Source organism: Chaetodon auriga, chromosome 21 (assembly GCF_051107435.1).
Source record: "Chaetodon auriga isolate fChaAug3 chromosome 21, fChaAug3.hap1, whole genome shotgun sequence".
Classification (NCBI taxonomy): domain Eukaryota; kingdom Metazoa; phylum Chordata; class Actinopteri; order Chaetodontiformes; family Chaetodontidae; genus Chaetodon; species Chaetodon auriga.
This window is the reverse complement of record NC_135094.1, coordinates 2,567,249-2,590,026: the sequence shown is the minus strand read 5'-3', so window position 1 is coordinate 2,590,026 and position 22,778 is coordinate 2,567,249. Positions and strand designations below refer to the sequence as shown.

General features: G+C 43.7%; 1 protein-coding gene across 2 annotated transcripts in view; it reads left to right on the top strand.

The window, feature by feature from the left end:
• Positions 1-21,267, top strand: part of LOC143340158 (cadherin-20-like) — a 73,272-nt gene extending 52,005 nt beyond the window's left edge. For both annotated transcript variants that reach the window (XM_076761803.1, XM_076761802.1), the window contains 10 exons: positions 308-602; positions 1,021-1,140; positions 3,850-4,017; positions 5,867-6,054; positions 6,837-7,090; positions 11,984-12,120; positions 15,090-15,211; positions 15,621-15,738; positions 16,409-16,660; positions 19,354-21,267. In XM_076761803.1, coding sequence (XP_076617918.1) covers positions 308-602; positions 1,021-1,140; positions 3,850-4,017; positions 5,867-6,054; positions 6,837-7,090; positions 11,984-12,120; positions 15,090-15,211; positions 15,621-15,738; positions 16,409-16,660; positions 19,354-19,871 — 2,172 coding nt within the window. In that variant the 3' untranslated portion in view covers positions 19,872-21,267. The remainder of the gene's footprint in view (positions 1-307; positions 603-1,020; positions 1,141-3,849; positions 4,018-5,866; positions 6,055-6,836; positions 7,091-11,983; positions 12,121-15,089; positions 15,212-15,620; positions 15,739-16,408; positions 16,661-19,353) is intronic.
• Positions 21,268-22,778: the final 1,511 nt, after the last annotated feature.

Sequence of the window (22,778 nt, the reverse complement as noted above, 5' to 3'; positions counted from 1 at the left end):
TTGTTCTAAAAATGGTGGATGTGGCCTCATTAAATGTCCTCAAAAACATGTCACTGCACCATATGTCTGTTACGTTGGTTAAACTTGTGACCGCTGTTACACTTTGTTGATGTAGTTTTCTCTGGGATGTGTTGTCATGATTTTTGAGACTTGCAGTTTAAGCACAGATTTGAACACTTTTAGTCGTCCCATGTTACCTCCAAACCCCCTGAGATGTCTCCAAAGTCATTTAAGAACGTGGAACTTTTCTTTGGAGGAATAAAACCTTTCTTGACTGACTTGTAAACATCTATGTGAAACTCCACAGCTCCACTCAGACATGGATAAAGGCGATGGCTCCATCAAGTACATCCTGACAGGTGAGGGCGCGGGCACCACTTTCACCATCGACGACAGCACGGGGGACATCCACGCCATCCAGAGGCTGGACCGGGAGGTGAAGGCCCAGTACGTCCTCCGTGCTCAGGCCCGTAACCGCCTGACGGACAGGCCTCTGGAGCCGGAGTCCGAGTTCATCGTAAAGATCCAGGACATCAACGACAACGAGCCAAGGTTTCTAGATGGACCCTACCAGGCGTCTGTACCCGAAATGTCCTCAATAGGTGAGCGCGGGGAGATGTGTGCAGACAGATGGATGGAGACAGAAATGAAACTGTTGCCTGTGCATGTTTGAGGTGTTTGTTTTTAAGCGAGCGGCTGCAGACTCGCAGCCACAATGAACAAAAGCTAAATACATAATGGCCGTGCAGAGTCATCGCTGTCGTTTGTTCTTACAGACTCGTCACCATCTGCTTCATTCAGTATTCATAAACCTACTTTGTGGTTACTTTGAAGAAAATAAGCATTCATTCATTCCTGGAGCTGCTCCAACCAAAGATGGAAAAACTCCACCCAGAACTACATCTTTGATTCATACGATCACATGGGTGTAACCGATCTTTCTTTCTCCTCCTCATCCACCTCTTCCTCTTCGTCTCACTTTGTCCACTCACCCTCATCTCTACCTCTATGTTTATGCAGGAACATCTGTGATCCAGCTGACCGCCACAGATGCTGACGACCCCACCTATGGCAACAGCGCTCGTGTGGTCTACAGCATCCTGGAGGGCCAGCCTTACTTTTCAGTGGACGCCAAGTCTGGTGCGACTTCACACATGCAGCAAAACTCCCTCTAAAACACAATCTGTAACCAGGGAAACAGCATTTTTAATCCGTTACACACTGAGTCTGACAGATTTCAAACTTCACCAGCCACTTTCACTATTTCATGAGCTCCACGTGAATGTTTTATAAGTATGAATGATGTCAGATGACCTGATAAAGTCGACAAACTACCACTGACAGTCAGGATTTACTAACACTTGGCTGACAGCTACTGTTAATTGCCCACCTTGTTTCTAACACTGCACCGCGCTGTAATTGCACCAGTCTGATTTTAGCAGTCCACACTTTAAGCCCTTGTGTATACCAACCAGCTCTGAATGTGGGAAGCTCAGCAGGGCTCCTGTTGTTGCTATGAGACTACCGAACACTTGTCTGAAACACGGCGCTCTTTTGTTACAACTTGCAGCGTCTCAAACTCCTTGCACTCAACAAAAAGATGTGCTAAGCTCCAAGTGTGACTTCTCTGTTGAAAATGAGGCCGGGATAAAAGAGGCAGCTGACCTCTCGCGGTGAAGTGTTCGAGCGGTGCAAGACTCGCAAGAGAAAGGTTCAAAAAAATACTTAAACACAAAAAATGCTAATGTGATACACGTCATTAAGCTTATTTGCTTTTTTTGCTGAGACTTAGATGACAAGACTGATACTTCACTGTCATGCCTCTGCAGCCTCCTGAGCTGGAACTGCAAGGCAGTTATCTTAGCTTAGCACAAAGGCTGGAAGCAGGTGGGAACAGCTAGCTTGTTAAAGGTATGTCTACAAACAGCTCTTGTGATCACTAAGAGGGCACATCTTGTTTAATCCGAGTACAAAAATTAATGTTATTTTCTCACTAGCTAGCCGTTTCCCTCTGCATTCAGTCTTGACGCTAACTTTATTCTCAAGTCAACAATTTAACTAGAATATTCATTCAGGGGAAACACAAAATAACTTAAAGTCTTTGACAAATTGCTGAGAAGACTTTTAAAATCAACTCACAGTACAACATGTTGATATCACAAAAAGTATGTGGACACTCTTTTGGTACTGAGTCTGTCTCTCCTGGTTTGGGTTTCACCTCTTTCGCCTCAACGAAAGGAAATGTTGACGCTGCGGCGAGCTGGGCCTTACCACCCAACATCAGTGCTGGGCCTCACTGGGGCTCAATGGGAGCAAATCCCTGCAAACTGATTCCAACATGTGGTGGAAAGACTGATGCAGAGTGGAGGCTGTTATTGTTTTCCAGTGAGATGTTTAACAGTCACATATGGGTCTAATGTGGAGATGATACCATACTTTTTTCAGGTGTCCACATACCTTTGGTCATACAGACCACATAGTGTAATATATTTTAAATTAAGCGAGAAGATAAGGAGCTAACAACTCTTTGAGCTTTAATGTGTGACTGCAGCACATGGTAACAGCTTCCATAACTCAAGCTAGCACTTCCAAAAATCCATCAGTCTCCAAAAAGCAGAGAGTCACTGGGCATTGTTTACCACAGCTGCCTCATTTCCTTGTTTGTCAGCACAGAAATCTGTTGCCAAACCTCTCAGCCTGTGCTGCCCATCAGCAGCCACTGAGACTGCTGTTGCTGCTGTAGGTTCATCCATCACTGCAACATGAGCAGCTTTACATGCTGTCAATCAGCCTCCCTGACTCCGCTACAAGCTCAGCGCCAAGGCTTTCATTGGTGGAACACGACGTAAAGCTTTAACATACACAGCTCAAACCCTCGGCACTGTTACATACACTGCTTTTCTTACTCTTCAGCACAAAACGCTTGACCTTGGTTGGATTCTGCTGCATCTGGCCAAACAAAGTATAAATGTTTCTAGTACTACAATAATGCACTGTTGATAAAAGCATACAAATTGCATCCAGACAACAGAGAGTGAACTGAAAGCAGAGATCCTTGAACCATCTTCACCAGGTTGACGCATGTATGTGCGCTGCAATGGTTAACATGAGCCTGAGTCGCTCTATTGTCCAACGATGAAAACCAACATATCGAGTCTTCAAGAAGCTACTGTCCTTCAGTTTATTGTCAGTCAAAGTTTGTGTTCATTTCTTGGCACATCGAGTCCTGTTTTTTCCCTTCATCCTGCTGCACTGCCGTCACAGCGACATGTTCTCTATCTTGTGTTTCTGACAGAAAAGTGAAAAGTGAATTAAACATAAATACATCCTGCTGCTTTGGTAATCTCCAAGACCTCTGAAAAACATTTGAACATTAATTTTAGAGGTTGGTGGTTTGATTCCCAGCTCCTCTTGCCTACAAGTTGACGCATCTTTGAGCAGGATAACTCCTAATGTGATTGTATGTCGGGCAGAAAATGTACATGTCCTTTGAAGTCTTAGATTACGAGGTCAGAGATGCCAAACATAATATTAGCTGATGCAGCTGAGTAGAGTAAAACACAACATTAAGTCTCCTTTTGTCTGAGAATCTGTGCACTAAGCAGGCTGGACGAGACGTTTTCTCTGTTGCAATCCAGTAATGAAGTTGTGTTTAATCCAGAAGCTTCAAATGAATGACAGGTTAAATTAGAAATCGCTCATGCAGCCTCTTGTCCGGTCCACTGGGAGTGTTGACATTCCAGGACACCATCGCTTGGACACATGACCCTAATCTGTGTCACCAGTTCTCTGCTGCTGACCTTTCATTCACCTCGTGTCCCTCTCTTCCCTCTTGCCTTCCCTCCTCAGGCGTCGTCCGTGTGTCTCTGGCAGACATGGACCGGGAGACCAGAGAAAACTACACGGTGGTCATCCAGGCCAAGGACATGGGCGGCCAGCTGGGGGGGCTCGCCGGCACCACCACGGTCAACATCACGCTCACTGACATCAATGACAACCCGCCCATGTTTGACCAGAGTAAGGGCGGATAACGCTTCCTCCTCGCTGCGCTCCGTCTTACTACGGTTTATTTCCTGATTCACTTTCCTCTCTGCTCTACCTGAACCCACATCTCCTTCCTCTAATCCTTCCTGATGCTCTTACAGCCCAAGAAGAAGCAACATTTTAAAAGTTTTGGACAGTTTTGCTGAACAGTAGAGAAACAGTGCAGTCAGGGGTGCAAGACTACAGTGTGACATGATGTACTGCAATACAAACGTACGAGTAAACGCATCATGGAGCTGAAAATGGATCTCAATATGAACTAAACATGATCAGTCATTTGCATGAGTGCTGCAACTAAGGATTATTTTCAGTCAATTAGTGTCCAAGCTAACGTCTTGAAACATCTTGTTTTGTCCAACAAATAGTCAAAAATCCAAAGATGTTCAGTTGGCAAAGTTAAAAAACACAAAAGCAGCAAATCCTCCTGTTAGAGAAGCTGAAACCACTGAAGTTTTGACTTCAAGGATCATCTTAACAGTTGCAGATGAATTTCCTAATTGTTTCAGTTCCAGTTTGCATAAATTAAAAGCCAGTGGATGCAATTAATTCATGATTTAGATAAGTTTAAAGTCTTAAAAAAGCCACCTGTAGGGTTTGATTGTTCAGTTTATCATTATGCAGATGCAGTTCTGCTTGTAAAGTAGCTGCTTTATCTTTATGTAAGAGATTTTTTATTTGCATTTTACAGCAAAACCTACAAGAAAAAGTCAGACATTTTGTACAGTCACAGCTTGTTTTCATTTCAACTTTGCAGAAAAACATCTTCCCTTGGAATTATAATGAGAGAACAGTGAAAGCTGCACTGTATGTTGTGCTGAACCGTGAGCTCACTGCATTGTTAAATCTCCAAACCTACACGCAGACATCTGCTGCTGAAACCACCACAAACATCATCACAAAGCCCTAAAACGACCCTGAAGTTCAGCTGAATTTCAAAAACAGCTCGCTGTCTTGTTTCGGGGTTGATGCTTGACTTGTGGTTGTGTGTTGTGGCTGCCGGTGCCTGCGTGTGGGACAGTAGTGGTGGCGTGCATGCGATGAAACACGGGGCTGCAGCATCTGTACGCCGCGTGTGAACAATTCAAAGTGACACCGCGAGAGCTCTGCTGTTTTGAACGGGTGGCTCCGCGTCCATCCACCTCATTTCTCTGGAGCATGCAAGCTGTTAGCCCCTCTGCCCTTCTCCCTCTGTCCACTTCTGGACACCACTCCCCGGCCATTTACCCCCTGGCCTCCTCCTCCTCCTCCTCCCCCTCCTCCCTCGTTCACTCCCTCAGCCACCAGTCGCCCCATGCTGTCTCTTTGATTATCCCCATTTCTGCTCCTCTCATTACCGCCTTCCCGAGGTCAGGGGTTGTCTAACTGTCCGCGGTCATCTCCTCCCGGCTGACGGGTAGTTTCACTCCTAGACAAAGAAAAACACCGGCCGCCGCCCACTTGCACTTTTATCACTAGCCCCCCGCCAATTAGCGCCATCACTTCGATAGAACTTTGATTGGTTGTGAAGAGCTTCAGGGATTCCCCTCTGTCAAGCACAATGTGCAGGCATTTCACTTTGGACTGCAGGGAGCGCCACAAATTGGGCAGCTGTCACCTCTTCTTTGAGGTTAAACGGTAGATGAAATTGAAGTCGGCCCGTGAGACAGTATATAACCCAATTGTGAGGCGTTTATGGAGCCATTTATTTTAAGCTGTCTGAGATGTGATTTTGAGAGGACGGCCAAAGAGGTGATGGAAGAGGTTTGGCTCCCTCTAGAGGGTACGGGGAGGTAAAACAGATGGGGAAGGTATGACAGGATGATCACTCTTATTGTTTCCTCAGGGCTGTATCAGATGAGCGTCCCAGAGTCGGCTCCTGTGGGCTCGGTGGTGGGTCGGATCTGGGCGAAGGACAGGGACATCGGGGTCAACGCTGAGATGAAGTACAGCATCATCGATGGAGACGGCAGGGACACGTTTGACATCACCACCGACCCCACCAACCTTTTCGGCATCATCATGGTGAAAAAGGTACACCAAGCGACAGAGAGGCTAAACCTATTTTTATCTTTGTTACAAGCTACAAGAAAAAGATCATTTTAACTATTCATCGTTCCTCCTACCCGAATCGACATTAATCAGACAGCACGTCTTATTTTAGCTGACCTTATTTACAGATTCTGTACTATTCAATCATGAATTAATCTTATTTTGAGGCTGGAGGTGCATGTTTATCTAACGTGACGTGTGACTCATGAAAGAAGGAGAAACAGTTTGAGTTTGTACGTTTTTTTTTTTTGGTTTAGAGCCCTGATACGAAACCCTGAAAGGCTCCAGTCATACAGGAAGAAAGTTCACAAAACCCCCTTCAAAAATCTGCCAGTTTAATTTTGACTTGAGAGGGACGAGCATTACATAACTGTTGACAACCCAGGCTTGATTCTTCGTGTTTTTTGGTAAATTCAGCACTAAAATCAATACTTTTAAGTTTCACTTTTTTTGGAGAAACATATTTCCCTTCACCTTTCTGCATCTTTCATCGCTTGGTCCGGGCACGTTAGCTCCACTGGTGATTTCTGAAAGGGTATTTTTGCCCTCATCCACCCAGAAAGACGAGATATCGACTTCTACTGTATATTGAGCTCAGCAGGAGATTCATTCTTTGACGTCAAACTGGCACAAATTCAAATGTTTCTTGAAGGAATTATGACTGAAACTTCTATTAATAGAGAGTTCTGACAGCAAAGAGCATAAGTTCAGAAACCATGAAAGGTTTCATCTTTGTAACGCCTGTATGTGTGTTCACCACACAGCCACTGGACTTTGAGAAAAAGCCCAGTTACACTCTGAAAGTGGAAGGTGCCAACACCCACCTGGATCCTGCCTTACGCCACCGCGGCCCCTTCAAGGACGTCACCATCGTGCACGTGAGCGTGGAGGACGTGGACGAGCCCCCGCTGTTTGACCTGCCGGCGTACTACATCGAGCTGCCGGAGGACGCCGAGATCGGGACGGTGGTGAAGATGGTCTCGGCGAGGGATCCTGATGCTGCCAACAACACTGTGAGGTGAGGAAAACAACAAAACAACACGGTCGTGGAATCGTGTGGTTTTTCAAGCTTCAACCTGCTGTCCTGTGGCTTCCCGTAGAAGCAACCGATGGTAAATCAGAATAATATTTCACATTTGGCTTCACTAGAAACATTTCTACTGCATTCTATTAAAGAAACTAACCTCAAAAGTCAGCTGTGTGGACAGTCCAAGGTCTTAAAGCATTATTCAGATAATCCTCGAGGGGAAATGAAATCAGCAAAGTATCGTAAATTATAATGTTGTGTTCAGTATTACAAGAGTAAACTCGGCATAATGGACACCTACTTCATCTAGGTTAAATCTTCACAGTCAATATATGTTATCTTGTTGAAATGCAGTGGAAACAAACTAATTATAGCGGATTCAGGTGCAGCTGAGAGGCTCTGAAATGTCACATATACGAGTTGGCTGCCTGGCAGTGTTGCATTCATGAGCTTCTGCGCTTTTAAGTTGTCAGAAAATTAAAAACAAGGTGACAAAGTAAATATAGACCTCATTAAAAGATTCATATGAATCTGACAACCCCTGACCAGGGACAGAAAAACAAATTGGTGGCGGTTTAGCTGCAGTCATTGAATTTCATTATAACAACAGCTAACTGCAGAATATGTCTCATCAATATACAAATAAAATGAGCAGCGATCACGTAATTCACATGTGAAAACACAAAAGTCAGGTGGGTGCATGAGAGTGAGTCCTAAATTTCTCCCAGTGCACGCTGGGAGAGGCCAATTAATGATCATTAGAACCTTTAATTTAGCTGAATTTATTCCCAGAGTTGGCAGACTGTGGGATCAATCTCAAGCACTGTAGATGTAATGTTACCTGATCGCCAGCAGGGGGCAGCTGCACAACATGACTCCTCACAGCAGGCTTCGACCGCAGGCTCCACTTCTCAGTGTGTGCTTTAGAGCTCCAACGTGGGACAGCTGATACTGAGAGAGACGAGGATGAGGAGGACAAACATAATAATGTTAATAACAAGCCTGACACGTTTCAACATCCAGCAATTAGTCAGCACACAGGCATGAGAAGCTGAGGACTCTCAATTACTGGAGAGTATGTTTGGTGCTCTAACAGAACAGATGTTGTGTGGGGGGCTTACTGTCCAGACTGCACCTCTCATAAACTAATTAGACATAAAGCCTTTAATTAGGCTATTAATCATCTGAAGGAATCAATGACTGCGGCAGAAAATGAGTGTTTCACATGGCACAGGCTGCACCCCGTCCCAGCTGTCCGTTTTACAACCTCGATTAGGGCTAAAAGTAGTGCACAGGAAATGGATGGAGATGACTCGGTGGCTGCTTATATATATATATATATATATATATATATATATATATGTGTGTGTGTGTGTGTGTGTGTGTGTGTGTGTGTGTGTGTGTGTTTGCTGCTAAACTGGATGGACACTCAGCAGTTTCTCTCATGCACTGCATCTGAAATTTCTTCCTCACTCACCATCCCCTACACAAACGACCGTCAGTATGAGCAGACATTTTTCCATTTTCCCTTCCCAGACAGGCAGTCAGATAACTGTAATTTGCCCATCAAAAAGCATTGCATCATGGGAATTTTGAAGGCAAAACACTCAGAAGTCAGACGCTTAAAAGGTTCCTCGTTTTCGGTGTGGACCCTTATTTGTTTATGCATACAGCTTCACATTTCAGCCAATCATGTCACGCTGGTCCACTGCTCACCAGGTTGCAGTAACACGCCATGAAGTGCTGCAGTGTGCTGCTATGGCGAAGAAGGAGAGGATGCAAGAAGCAAACACGGATGTAAACAAAGCCAGATTTAAAACACTCATTTAAAATCGCGTTGCACGTTTGTTAGACCTCAGAAAATTCCAATTTGGTTGTTTAGAAGAAAACCTCACGGGGCACCTTTCAATAAAATGGTAGAAAGTAAATAAAATGTATTAATTCAGCCATTTTTTTGCCACATTATAGCTGCTAAACATAAGCAGTGGTGGAAGACGGACTCTGATCTTTCACTTAATGACAAGAAGAAACACGAGGGGGGAGATACTCAAAGAAACTACAAGTACCACAAAGGTGTACTTCAGTACAGTACAACAGGAAACATGTAGTACTACAGTAAATGCACTTAGCTACTTTACTCAACTGAACATCAGTATGTTGTGAGTACGTTAGCACGCTGGTGTTAGCATGTAGCTCAAAGTGCAGCGACACAAAGCTGCTAGCATGGCCGTGGATTCAGAAATGAAGTTTACAAAGTCTGGACAGCAAAAAAAACCCACATGAAATTTAATTTTCAACTCAGATCGAAGCCACACTCGGGTTTGAAATGTGATCGGATCTTTACAGATTCAAAACGAAACAACAATGATGTCAAAGCGAGTTTGGCGAATCATATTTGCCTGCAGTCTGAGTCTCTTTTCACCTGTAGGTTTGATATCGAATCAAATACACAGCGAGACAAAAGCAAAAAGATTAAAGCCATAAAAACTGTCAAGCATTTAGTTTTAGTTTAGCCAAATTCAGACACACCCGTGCAGCTGGTTTATCAGTCTAAACTGAAATGCCATACTGTGATCTAGCTCTTTGATAGTCCCGACCTCCATGTCGGGAATGGCTGCTCTGAACTCTTTGATGCTTGAGGAGCTCTGATGATGACAATTAACCGACAGCTCTCTCATTCCTGAAGAGAGTGCGAATCAGATTAGTCAGCCACTGATGCAGCTAAAGCTCCAATCTGAATCCCCGGAGCTGGCGCCGGATTCTGGCGGTGAATCAGCCAGAGATTTTCAAAAAGCCGGTTTGGAGCACGAGGAGAGTTATGGCGCGAGCTGCAGATAGCTGAGGAATCAGCTGAGGGTGACGGTGAAGAGCTGAGGCCGATTCTGCAGCAGCAACAACATCAGATGACAGATAACAAGCAGCAGGTGACCTTCAGTCTATCTGTCTGTCTCATTTCCATTTCACATCTTTCTGTCCTTTACCGACAGCGGCGTGACCGGCAGATAGATCTGAGCCCACACAAGCACGTGGACCGCACACACACACACGCTTTTTCACCTGCTATTTGACACGTTCTCTTACACACACACACACACACACACACACACACACACACACACACACACACACACACACACACACACACACACACACAGCAGCAGCCCCTCCTCATGACTGTGGAGGAGTGATATTAATAGAGATCCTTCAGGGAGATCCTTGCCAGGCATGGATGTGCCAGTCACGACTGTTCCCTGTCGGCACACAGTCTGAAACACACACTGCAAACAGCCCTACAGACGTGAACACACACACGCACCGCACACACACTACATAACCGCTAAAGTGATAGAGTAATACATCAGTTTGCCAATGCCAATCTTTTTTGAAATGATTAATGGTTATTTTGACATCTCAATTAGTCATTTAAAGGCAGCTCAGTTTGTTACAGTCGTTCCCTTTAAGTAAAATCTTGCCAGAAGGATCCGTCCTCTGACTCTAAAACACTGTCGCTGTCGTTTTGCATGGTGAGTTTTAGCATTTCATGACACCTTTAGCACAAAACACTGAATTAGCTATTTGCGCATAAAAATTATAAATCATAAAATTATAGGTGCCAGACCAAAATATGTGATGAGAACGAGTGATCTGCCTAATGAGAACCTCTCGCATTTGTTCTCAGGACAGACACAGGAAGTCAGTGAAATACTGACTGTAACAACAAAAACAACAAAAAACACTTAAAATGCAAGACTCCCTGAGAAAAACATTCTGCTCGTCTCTTATCCTGGACTCAAACTCGACTTTAACTCGCTGGGTCCTCATAACTTTTGTTAATGACTGAAGCTACAGGATTTTAACACTTTCCAAAGTTTGACAAGAACAAATGAATGAACGGATCCTATCAAGGGACACCGAGCAGGACAGAGACTGAACTCCATGGATGCTATAAACACATTAAAGGTCTACACTTACTGCCTTTCATCTGCTGTTAATATGCCCACTGCAGTTTACATCTTCAGTTTTTTTCATCATTATTATGATCATTATTACCATTAGTTTTGCTGGGAAGTTTAATTTTTTCACTAATACACTAAATTTTAATCTGTATAAATTTTAGGCAAACAAGAAGAAGGACAAATTACACTGAGGCCCAGAATACAAAAGCGGTGTCTCTGGTTCACTAACTTTGTCCAAACAACACTGAAGAAACGCCAAATTTACAAATACATGCAAATGAAATGCAAAAAAGACGAATATTCATGTTTTAGAAGCAGGATCCAGATCGTGATTGGCATTTATACTTGAAACACAATCCAGATTTGATTATTCTCTAATCAGTGCATCCTTTCCTTCTCTTGGAGGTGATTTGCTCTGATGCAGACAGGCATGCAAACACAGTCACCTCTTCCAGGTGAGAGGAGAGAAGCTGCATTCAGGCCATGTGTGAACACAGGACACCTCACAGTTAAATAAGCAGGTTTCTGCTCCACAGCCTGGAAGAGGATGTGCTCTACATCCTCCTGCTTCTCCTCCTCATCTCTGTGTGTGTGTGTCTGGCTGCTGCATGTCACTCTCAGAAGAGTGTTTTGGAAAGCAGCCGGCGGTGGCAGGAGATGAGCCGAGGCGGCACGCTGCAGGTCTGTGTATCCTCGACGTCAGTTTGGCAGAGGAGGCAGATACTCTGATTAAGCCTTATCTGGAGCCTCTTCTTCTTATTGTGCCTTCAGAAGCTGCAGCCTGACACTTCATCACAGATACACACACGCCGCACACGCCGAACCGTATATGTGCAATTCGCCCACCGACCCCCGAGAGGATTACAAGCTCCCCAAAAAACACACAGAGGTGCCCTGTTATTCAGCACGTCTCATTTCACGTCACCAGGTATTCCATCGAGAGGTCCAGTGACCCCGAGAAGTACTTCTACATCGAAATCACTTCCGGGTCGCTGATGACGGTGCGTTCACTGGACCGAGAGGAGATCAGCTGGCACAACATCACTGTCCTCGCCATGGAGATGAGTATGTGTCTCACTCACACACACACACACACACACACACACACACACACACACAGGCTTTCTCATGCTAAATCTCCACCTTATCAAGTCTGATGATTGAGTCTCAAAAAACATTTTTCCTGCCACTGCAATGAAACTATTTCTGTCTGTTTCCATTTATCATAGTGAGAAATGAGAGTCTGTATCTGTATTGAAATAAGGGATAAGATGACACGAAGCTCCAACAGCAGCAAGAAAAATAAGCTTGATTTTAGACACACATTTCCACACTGGCAGGTTTTTTTTTTTTTTTATCTTATTTTGAGAAAGAAAAATGCTTTAAAGTAAAGCTAATTTCTTCCTACTTGTTGTGTAAGAACATACAGTTAACTGAAATGATACATGAGCTAATTTTCCATTTTTAAAAGGATAAAACAGTGTTTCTGAGCATATTGAAGGAAACAGTCTGCACCAACAAACTGGTGGAGACCTGCTTATGCGCGGTTCAAATTACATTAATGTCAATTTAGCAACTAGCAAGCTAGCAAACTAGCTTCCGCAGTTAGCTTTCAGTTGTTAAATCCCACTGGGCTGGACTTATGAACCCGTAGACGGTCCGTAGACTGTTAGATGGTGCGCTCGTCTGATAACACAAACGCTGCGTTTAAGTTTCTATTCATGCCGAACATCGTTCGAAAGCTCAGACGCTCGTAAATCCACTGATTTACAGACACAATTTCAGCAGCAGGTGCAACCAACGCCCACAACAAACAAACAAACAATTAGAAAATTGAGGCAACTCACCAATAAGTCTCACAGTAATCCAATAATCGGTAATACTCCGGTCTTGTCACGTTGGCAAAGGTCCAGACGATGAAATCCAGTCAAATATTTAGTGCAAACGCAGTAATAATCCATTGAAGGCTGTTTATCATTTCAAATAAGGCGGCTGACGCCATAAACTTCCGCATTTTCTCTGTTACAACTCTATGCTGGCCGCTGCAATAGGTCAGGTCCTTTGATTGACACCTGACTTGACCAATTAATATCTTCCAATAAGAGCGCCAAAACTTTACAGAGGGAGAGCCAATGAGAGTCCACGTTGGACGTGTCTTGTCTTGTTCCCTTCTTTCGTGTGAAGACTGAGCCAGTTGCATCAGAAGATGCGGATGATTGACGCTTCTTTTAGCCAATCAAATTCAGAAAACGACCATATGCCGTTTCAGTGAATAACTTCACAGCCAAAACAAGGAATTCGGTGCAAATTCGGGAATTTACACAAGGTTTGAAATGATAAATACAGTAAATGGGCTCAATATGAAGATATATAGCCTAAATATGATTATAGATACCCAAGATATAGATATAGCTGCCCTCAAATTGCAAACATTATTTCAGCTTGCCTCAACAGACTAAAGTTAGAGACAAAAGTGACTTGATAAGAAGGAGAGTCATGGAGAAAAACAGCCTAGAAAACACATGGTTTTATATATTTTTGCAAAAATACAGGAGCAGTGATTTTAGAAAACAACTCCTGCAGAGTTGCGTAATGTAGAGCAGGAGATGCCCCGCAGATGTGCGCACAGCTGGTGGCACCGAAAGTCACCTTCATCCCCTGACTTTGCTTTGTTTGTCTGTTTGTCTCTTTGTTTGGTAGACACACATAAAAAGATATGGTAATTGAATTAATGACTAATTAAATAACTTTTTCTCATGGTGGCTAATTAAAGATGAGACGGTGAGAGTGAGAGAGGGCAGAGGGAGGAGACGATGGAGAGAGGACAGACGGAAACAGAGGAAGAGGAGGAAATCAGCTGGAACAGAATAAAACTGATTGATTTGCAGAACAAACTTTGTTTTACTTTTACTTTTCAAATCCACTATAAACTACTTTGAACTGCGTTTATGCCAAGTGATACTGTGACTGTGCTGTGAGTCAGCGCCGCCGTGGGAGGAAAACGTCAAGTCTGAGATTCTGAAAACAAGCTGTAGTTTTTAACAAAAATCACAGTATTAAGTCTGAAAATGTCGTTTTAGTGTCACATAAAGTTTGACATTTTAACGTATTTCATAATATTGTGAGAATTATTTCAATTTATGAGAAATTATACAGTCCTACTTATGAGGTATTATGAGGATTAAGATCAAATTTTATGACAATATTCTCATAACTCTCATTGCATTTAAAACAGGCCAACGAGCCTTTTTCACAGCAGACATTTTGACTTGTAACAGCAGGGAAATCACAGGTGTTACTAATAACATTACGGTGGCTCTGTCCCATTAATATGTCCCACTAAACCATGTCAGTGAGCCAGCTTGAACAGGACCCTGAAACCGAAGCAGCTAAATGGAATTCAGCCATCATTAATTTTATTATCTACACCTTTCCAGATGTCTTCTGTAAAACTCTCATCTCTCCTCCTTTTCACTTGGAACAAAACCCTCATTTGTTTTCAAGCCATTCAATCAATATTCACATTTTAATTGAGCTGCCTCCTATTGTACTTCAACTCGACTATATTTTCACGCCACTGATTTCCCTTCACTTATGTGAAACGTCAGCAAAGTTACAGCGTGTTCTCTTGAGCTTTATGTTGAAGCACTTTCTGCTGACCCTCAAACACACACATGCAGAGTAACACCAGTCCACATGGAGCTCCGACCTCCAGAGGCAAAGTCACTGCTGATTGATCGATCATGTGATGAATCCTGAGAAATTACTTACTACCCACTAATTGTGTTTCTATTGCCTATTACACAGCTGGTTAAGATATGCAAATTGCTGGCTGGTAATGGAGAATAATAGAATTGTAATCTAAGCATGAGGAGCTCTAATGCGCCGCAGGCTCGCTGTAAATGGGGACAAGATTAAGAAAGGCAGAAACTGAGCTCAGCAGGATTCTCAAAGAGTCATTTATCTGAGTCCATCAATGCTTCTTACAGCTTCTGACCAGTTTGTGCATCTACTGCATGTGTGCATCCCTGCAGATAACCCCACGCAGATCACCAGTGTGTCGGTGGCTGTGAAGATCCTGGATGTGAACGATAATCCTCCCTCGCTGACGCACTACTTGGAGGCTTATGTGTGTGAAAACGCCAAAGCAGGGCAGGTACAGAGACACCAAACATGTGACATGACAGCATCAAACATCAGGGATGAAGAATCACAAGTGGCAGAAGTACTTGTACTCAAGTACTGTACTTAAATACAAAGTTTGAGGTGCATTTTATGCTGCTTTAGAATTCTACTCCGCCAAACTCCAGAGGAAAATATCAACATTTTACTCCGCTACATTTGTTTGACATGCTTTGGAGATACCAAATATATTACCTTCTTAAAAATGCATGTATATGTACAAATGCTGCTCATGCATGAATGAATCAGGAAGAACTGTAATAATCCACCCTGAAACACAAAGTCATATATTCTGCAAATACTTCTGTGTTTGTGAACTGCATTTATGCCAAATCATACTGTGACCATTCACATCTAATTCTGTGTCTGCTGATGTTATCCAGCTGATCCAGACGGTGACGGCCATTGATCCAGATGAGCCTTTGGGTGGACAACGCTTCTACTACAGCTTGGCTCCAGAGGCCGCCAATAACCCCAACTTCACCCTGAGAGACAACCAAGGTGGTGTAAACGTGTCCTGTCCGGCTGCACTGCAAAGACCAGCAGAGTTGTCGTTAAAAGATTTTCTTTATGGAAGAAAATGGCCAAAGCAAATTAACTCCTTATCTTAACTGATGGGTCACAATGCGAAGTGCAGTGATCCAAGTGGACTTGTCCCATATGGTCTAGTGGTTAGGATTCCTTGTTTTCACCCAGGTGGCCCAGGTTCAATTCCCAGTGTGGGAACAGTCGTTTAATTTCTGTATATCAGTCATCAAAAAAGGTCAGACCTCTCGTATTCTTGTCCGTAATTACACGTTGTGGGTTTTGTAAGCTGATCTCGCATAAATTAAAATATTATGAAGGATTCTGTATTTCTCTTGTTGGCTTTGAAACAGCATTTAGACTAATATGAAAGGAAATATAAGAGAATGAGTCAGAAATGTTGCACTGGGGGACATGGACCCTGGACCTCCCTACATTTATTTCAGTGTTATTCACACGCTTGCACAACCCTGCATAGCACAATACAGTCCAGACACAGTCTCACATGCTGACAGTAATGATCAGTAATAATTACATGCCCTGAACAACTGTTATCTGTAAAAGTCAGCCCTTGCAGAATAAGTGATCCGAGCCCGAGAGACTCCAAGCATCTCATCCGTTCCCTGACCTTTTTGTCTCTTTCCAGACAACACGGCGTGGATCCTGACTCGTCGCGGAGGCTGGTCACAGCAGGACCAGACCGTCTTCTACTTGCCCATCTTCGTGTCTGACGGCGAGCAGCCAGTCCAGACCAGCACCAGCACGCTGACCATCCGGGTGTGCAGCTGCGACCAGGAGGGCAACGTCATGTCGTGCAACGCCGAGGCCTACAGTCTGCCCGCCAGCCTCAGCAGAGGAGCGCTCATCGCCATCCTGGCCTGCATCTTTGTCCTGCTGGGTGAGTTATGACCTGCTGCTGTGAGGGTGTGCAGAGAGGAGCCAGAGGCCTGTTGTCCTGTAATGATATTTAATCTGAAACAATGTCAGCCAAAAATTCATGTCATGGCCTTGATTTAGACTTGAGCTCTGTTACTGTCATCCTTTCTCTTGCAGCACATATTCAGTTTACAGTGACGGCAGATTTACAGCACGACATTCTCTCTCATTTTGAAACGAGTGGTGGAATGTAAGCAAATACTGCACTTAAACATAAATGTGTGGTACTTGTACTCCAGTATTTCCATTTTATGCCTCTTAATTCTCCACTAAATCTCAGAGGTAATGTACTTTTTACTCCACTACACCTGTCAAACAGCTTTAGTAACTAGTTACTTTTCAGATTACAATTCTTTGTACTTTTTATGTCCAGTTAAAACAATGTACTTCCAACTTTGGTCTTTTCATATTTGAGCTTTTCGGATAAAGATGAAGCGCTCCTTTATGGGTTGAGAAAACTTCCCAACTTCTTAAGTTGAATAAACTAGTTAAACCCCTCTTGGATTAGCTGTCGCTCACAGCTTTCTCATCTTTAACTAGATAACTAACATTTACTTTCATGAGCTAACGTTAGCTCCACGGTTAAAAACACTGTCTGTGGCTGATGTTTTAATGTTTTCAGCTGTCTCTAGTGATCAATGTTCAAGTTGACTCATTTCAAAACCCCTTTGACAAGACTCCCTGAAGATGTAGTTTACGGCTACATACCTGATAGTGTGCTAAGGTTAAAGCTAACAGGCAGGAAGTCCTCATCGGTTGATGATTCGTGGAGAAAACACAGACAGAAAGAAACATTATCGTTCTTGTATTTCAGTGTAGAGCTATCTAGTCCTTTATTAAAAGTGTGAAACATGTAAGACCAGGCTGTTATTTTCTACTAACAGTAGCCTGATTGTCTGCTTAGCTTAAACACTGGTTAGTATTTTTAAATAGTATGCTTTCACTTCTACCACTACAATATAAAAGTCTTTAGGATGTGGACTAATGGATGTGTAACACTAATTCTGGCTGCGATTGCTGGATTGTAAGATTCCCCAAACCCAACAAAGACAGAGATGCTAACATAAATACTGTAGGTATAAGCTAGTTAGCTGGAAATGCTAATGACCGCAGCTCACTATAGTGCTTTAGCACACTGTTTAATCCATTTGTTACGCTTTTGGTGAAGTAGTTCAATTACTTTTGACAGAGGTAACCATAACTTGAGATTAATTTTCAGTCACTTGTGCAACATTGCAAATGCAAGGTATTAAATGCAAAAACAATTATGTCATCATGCTAATCAATGGGTAACTCAGTTATTATTTATGAATAATAGTAATATCTAATACAATAATAAAATTTGGAAAAAGTGACACATTTCAAAAAGTTTTCTCTAATTGATGTTATCAGCTAATTAAACAGTCAAAAGCATACATAATTATCACTTAATTACTGTGTTTAATTGCATAGTTGGTATATTTAACAAAGGTCAGTGAATAATCCCTCAGTTAAAACAGATAAATGGCATTTTGGAGCAAAATCCCCCCTTCGAAATCAAATTTAGGTCTATTCAAAACAACGAGCTCACACTGGAAGCGAGCAAAGATGTTTTAACAAAATTTATTGCTGCCTCTCGGCGGAGCAGAGTGAGTCAACCAGCTGAGCCCTGCTGCTCACATTTACAGGTCTGCAGGGAGAGATAAAGTGGGTCCATATCAGCCTCCAGGGGAAAAGAAAGTGTGATGCTACAGGGCAGCTGGTGCTAATGAATGCTAGACTTTTTTGGATGCAAAAAGAAACCCATATTTAATCCTGCTCCAATGATATCACGCTGGGAGATGCCTTAGCTGCCTGCCTCTTATGCTCCTGCAGTATTTCCTTTGTCAGACTGAGAATTTCTGCTCTTCAGTGAGAGCTTCAGCACAGGAGTTTAAAACAGATTTTTGCTTCAAGACAAACCACCATGCGATACTCCCTCTAGTGCTACACACTCCTTTTCCATCCTGTTCTAATGTGGTAAACAAGTGCAATGTGCAGAGCAGAAGGTAAGCCTACTTCTGAGCTCATAACGTGTTTTAAATAATATCTTGATAACATTCATATTCATTAATTCGGCCCAAGCGCCACGTTTTATGTTTATATTCTGCTTCAAGGTTGATTATTTTACACCAGAGGGGAACACACGCACTAGCCGAAAGGTCACGGTGTAAATAAAGTGCTGCAGTGATTTTAATCAAGGGCTGCTGCTGCTGCCCTGAGGCTCGCCCTCGGTCAGGACTTTTACATTCTGCTACAAAGCTTTGAAAAGCAGTCTGTCCAGGACGGTGTGTGTTCTAGCTACAAATTCTCTTTTCTGAATTCATGTGCCTTCGCTTTTGGCATGTAACGAGGCATTTGCCCCAAGTGAGAGAAGGGATTAAACGTCATTTGAACCAACAAGGCTCTCTGATGGGGAAAACGCCTTAAAGCTTGGCCATTGTGCTTTTTCAGGGATGTGATTTGATGCAAAATCTGAACCAAAAGTCTTTAACTTTTTCATGGAACAGTTTGTTTTCTTAAGTCTGGAAAAACTAGAATCTTGAATCTGTAATTGATTTCTTATTGCTGGTTTTGGTCAAAAATCACCGACTGACGTCCATAAACTGACTGTTTGGTATCTCTTCCTTTGCCCAGTGATGATTCTGCTCATGCTGTCCCTGCGCACCCACCGCAAGAAGCCCTACCTGTGTGACGAGGAGGAGAACGTGCACGAGAACATCGTGCGCTACGACGACGAAGGCGGCGGCGAGGAGGACACCGAGGCCTTCGACATCGCCGCCATGTGGAACCCGCGTGAGGCGCACCACCACCTGGGCAAGATGAGACAGGACATGCTGCCGGAGATCGAGAGCTTATCACGTTACGTCCCCCAGGCGTGTGTCATGGGCGGCGGCGGGGACAGTAACGTTCACGGATACGTGCTGGCGAAGCTCCTGGAGGCTGACATGGACCCGTGCGCCCCACCTTACGACTCCCTTCAGACCTACGCCTACGAGGGGGAAGGTTCAGTTGCTGAGTCGCTCAGCTCGCTCCAGTCGGGGACGTCCAATACGGACCACGAGTACGACTATCTCAACGACTGGGGGCCTCGCTTTAAAAAACTCGCAGAGATGTACGGCGTGCTGGAGACAAACAGTCCCCCGATGTGGTAGAACACCAGAACCTTTGCCTTTTTAATCTGAGATCAATTCCACCAACAAAAACAAAAAGAGAGACAAAAACATCCGACAAGTGACACAAAAAGACAAAAAAAGGGTGCAAAGAAGACACGGGAAAGCCGGGATGTGCTCACGTTCACGTCCATGACCGTTAGCACTTGAATCCCCGCCGAAGCCTCGATTCTCCACAGCCGTGAAGGCCTGAGACGCCCGCAGTAGCAGTGTGAGCTGGTTTTAAATCTCCCCCAGAGACGGGCTTCAGAGACGGGGCGGATTGGCAGCCTCGCAGGGCCCGCAAAGGAACGGCTTCAAAGCACATGTTAACTCCCCCGCCTGACCCAGCCACAGGCAGAGCCCCTTTGGTTCAAAGCACTGAGCGATTTATGCCAGAGATGAAAACGAGCAAGAGGCGCTACCTTACCCACAGCAACACGGGGGACCAACTCTGAAATGCTGATCCACTGCTCTGAGTTTGTGCTTTCATACGACCGCAGCCACGAAAACGCAAGTGAGAAGTCACTGCTGCGATGGGAGATGTGTTCGTTTCTGTTCGTCCGTGGCAGGTCTTAATTTATTTCTTTGTTTGTTTCATGTGCTGTATTTATATTTTTTGCTAACTTATTTGGGTACGTCAAACCAACACCGTACTTAAACTGCCGCTGTGTGAGGAAATCTTTAAAAGATCACGAATATGTTGTAACATACATGATATGTAGTCGCCCTTGTTTTCAGTGTATGTGATGAAAAGTGTTCCACGCATCTCGACGTGTCACGTGACATGAGCAGGAGATGGCGGTGTGTAATCCCATGTGGGTTTTCCAGGTTGATATGTTTTGTTGTGTTATTGTTTTTGTACCATTTCTGAGCTGTTTGAATTGTAACTCTGTTTTCCCCCCAAACATGAAGCAGTTATATATTCATGAGGATTTGAGGGAAGCCATTTTTGAAGATGTGCAGCACAGTGGAAGTCCTGCACATCGTCCCCGTTCCTGGACGAGCACACGACCGAGCCGCCTTTCAGTTTGGGATCCACCGCTGTGCCGACCGGAGTCCGACCACAACGAGGCTCGATCTGTCCCCTTAGAGACGCTGTGTTGCTTTTCTGCCGCCACACAAATGTGACTTAATCCTCCAATCCTGTGGACTTTCAGAGACATCGATAATCTGCATTAAGTGCCAAATGTAAAAAGGACAAAAAAGACATTTTGGATGAAAAAAAAAGAAAAATCTGCAAAACACAAACACCAAAAGATTGAAAAGGATTTTACAAACTGGGAGAGAAGTGAAGGTACATTTTGATAATTTGGGGAAGTTTACTTGAAATCTATGTGGTCACTCATGCTACAGTAAGTGGTATGTGAATGTAGATACTTTTTGTATTCTTGGTAATAAAAAGGAAAAAAATACCGCCGCTCCTCTTCTGTCCTTAAACCACCTCAAGCTGAGAAAACTGATGCAAGAAAAGAAATTAAACTTCATGAACATCTTGGAATAATAAACAGCTTTTTTTGGCCTGTGAAGCATTATGAAACCCCCCCAAGCATGACAAAAATATAAGTCCTTCAAAAGATTAAGTAGCTCTTTAAATTTGTAATCATATGCTGAATTGTCCTCGAAAGTGTTATTGCAGCTGATTCACTTTTCATTACAGTTTCCCTCAAAGTATTAATTTGCTTGACTTATTTTGTTTTGCAGCGATAATGCTTAGCGCTGATTAAAAGCTCATCCCTCGCGCCGCCTGCTGTACCTGAGCCTGGAGCCTCGGCGGCGCCTCGCAAACGCATCGTTCCGTCTGATTGCTTCCTCTGTAACAGTTACATGGGCGAAGGGAGCGTTGCCAATGGGAATCAATCAATTACAAACAAGAGTCCCTCCTTAAACGCTTACGTCAATCAAAGTGATTCCAATGAAGGACGGGAGAGTCAAAAGAAAAGGAAGTCAAGAAGTGGACGGCAAACGCAAAGAGCATCAAAGTGATGAGTACGACAGTTTCCACTGCTATGAATTTCCATTTCCATCGTCAAAACAAGTAACGAAGGAAGAACTCTTTCTTACCTGCTGGGTGGCATTCAGCAGTGAAATTGCACAGAAGATGAGCCTATAAAATTCCCAGGATTTAGATTTTCACATAAATGCATTCTTATCCTCTACATGCTGAGCAGAACACTTCAATTACACAGCAGGGATTTTTCTCTAATTTGTCTTCCTTTGTTTTAACGTTCAACAGTCCACGAAGGCTTTTCGGATCTTTATGTTTCTCCATCTTGCATCATGTCACAGTTTCCTCATCAGTGCTTTAGAGAAACACTTTCTAACCTCCGACCGTCAGTCGACAGCTTCGTTGCGCTGCAGCAGGGGTGGGGAACGTCTGGCTGCTGGGCCCCGCGTGGCCCGCGGGACCGTTTGATCCGGCCCAGGAGGCAATTCACAAATCCGAAACAGCAACAACAAAATTCTTTAGACAGCAATTACTTTAAGCTGCTGTGAAAGAAAGTAACATAAAACAATAGACACCAAGTGGTCCCTGAATGCAACAGGCAGGACACTGAAGATTTGACTTATGAGGTAGTGCTGAGTGTGTCGCATCTTTCCCTGGACTTACACTTCTTTGGTTGATCAGGAACAACATCAGGAACATCACCATCGAGCCAAAGCATCGTCAAAAATGAGTGTTTCCACCCGGATATCCTGCTTCCATCAGTATCTCTGTGACCACTGCAGAGCTACTTGATCCAGGAACGAACGCAGGTTGTACTCTTTCCTGCTGGTGTTTCCTGATGATGTTGGTGGATGCTGGTGGGTTTTTGGTCCAGTGTGAAAGAAGTTTAAACATTTACAAAAGCTCATAACAGTTTACTCTGAGCCCAGTGTCTTATTTCTTCTGAACATAAACTCTAAAAG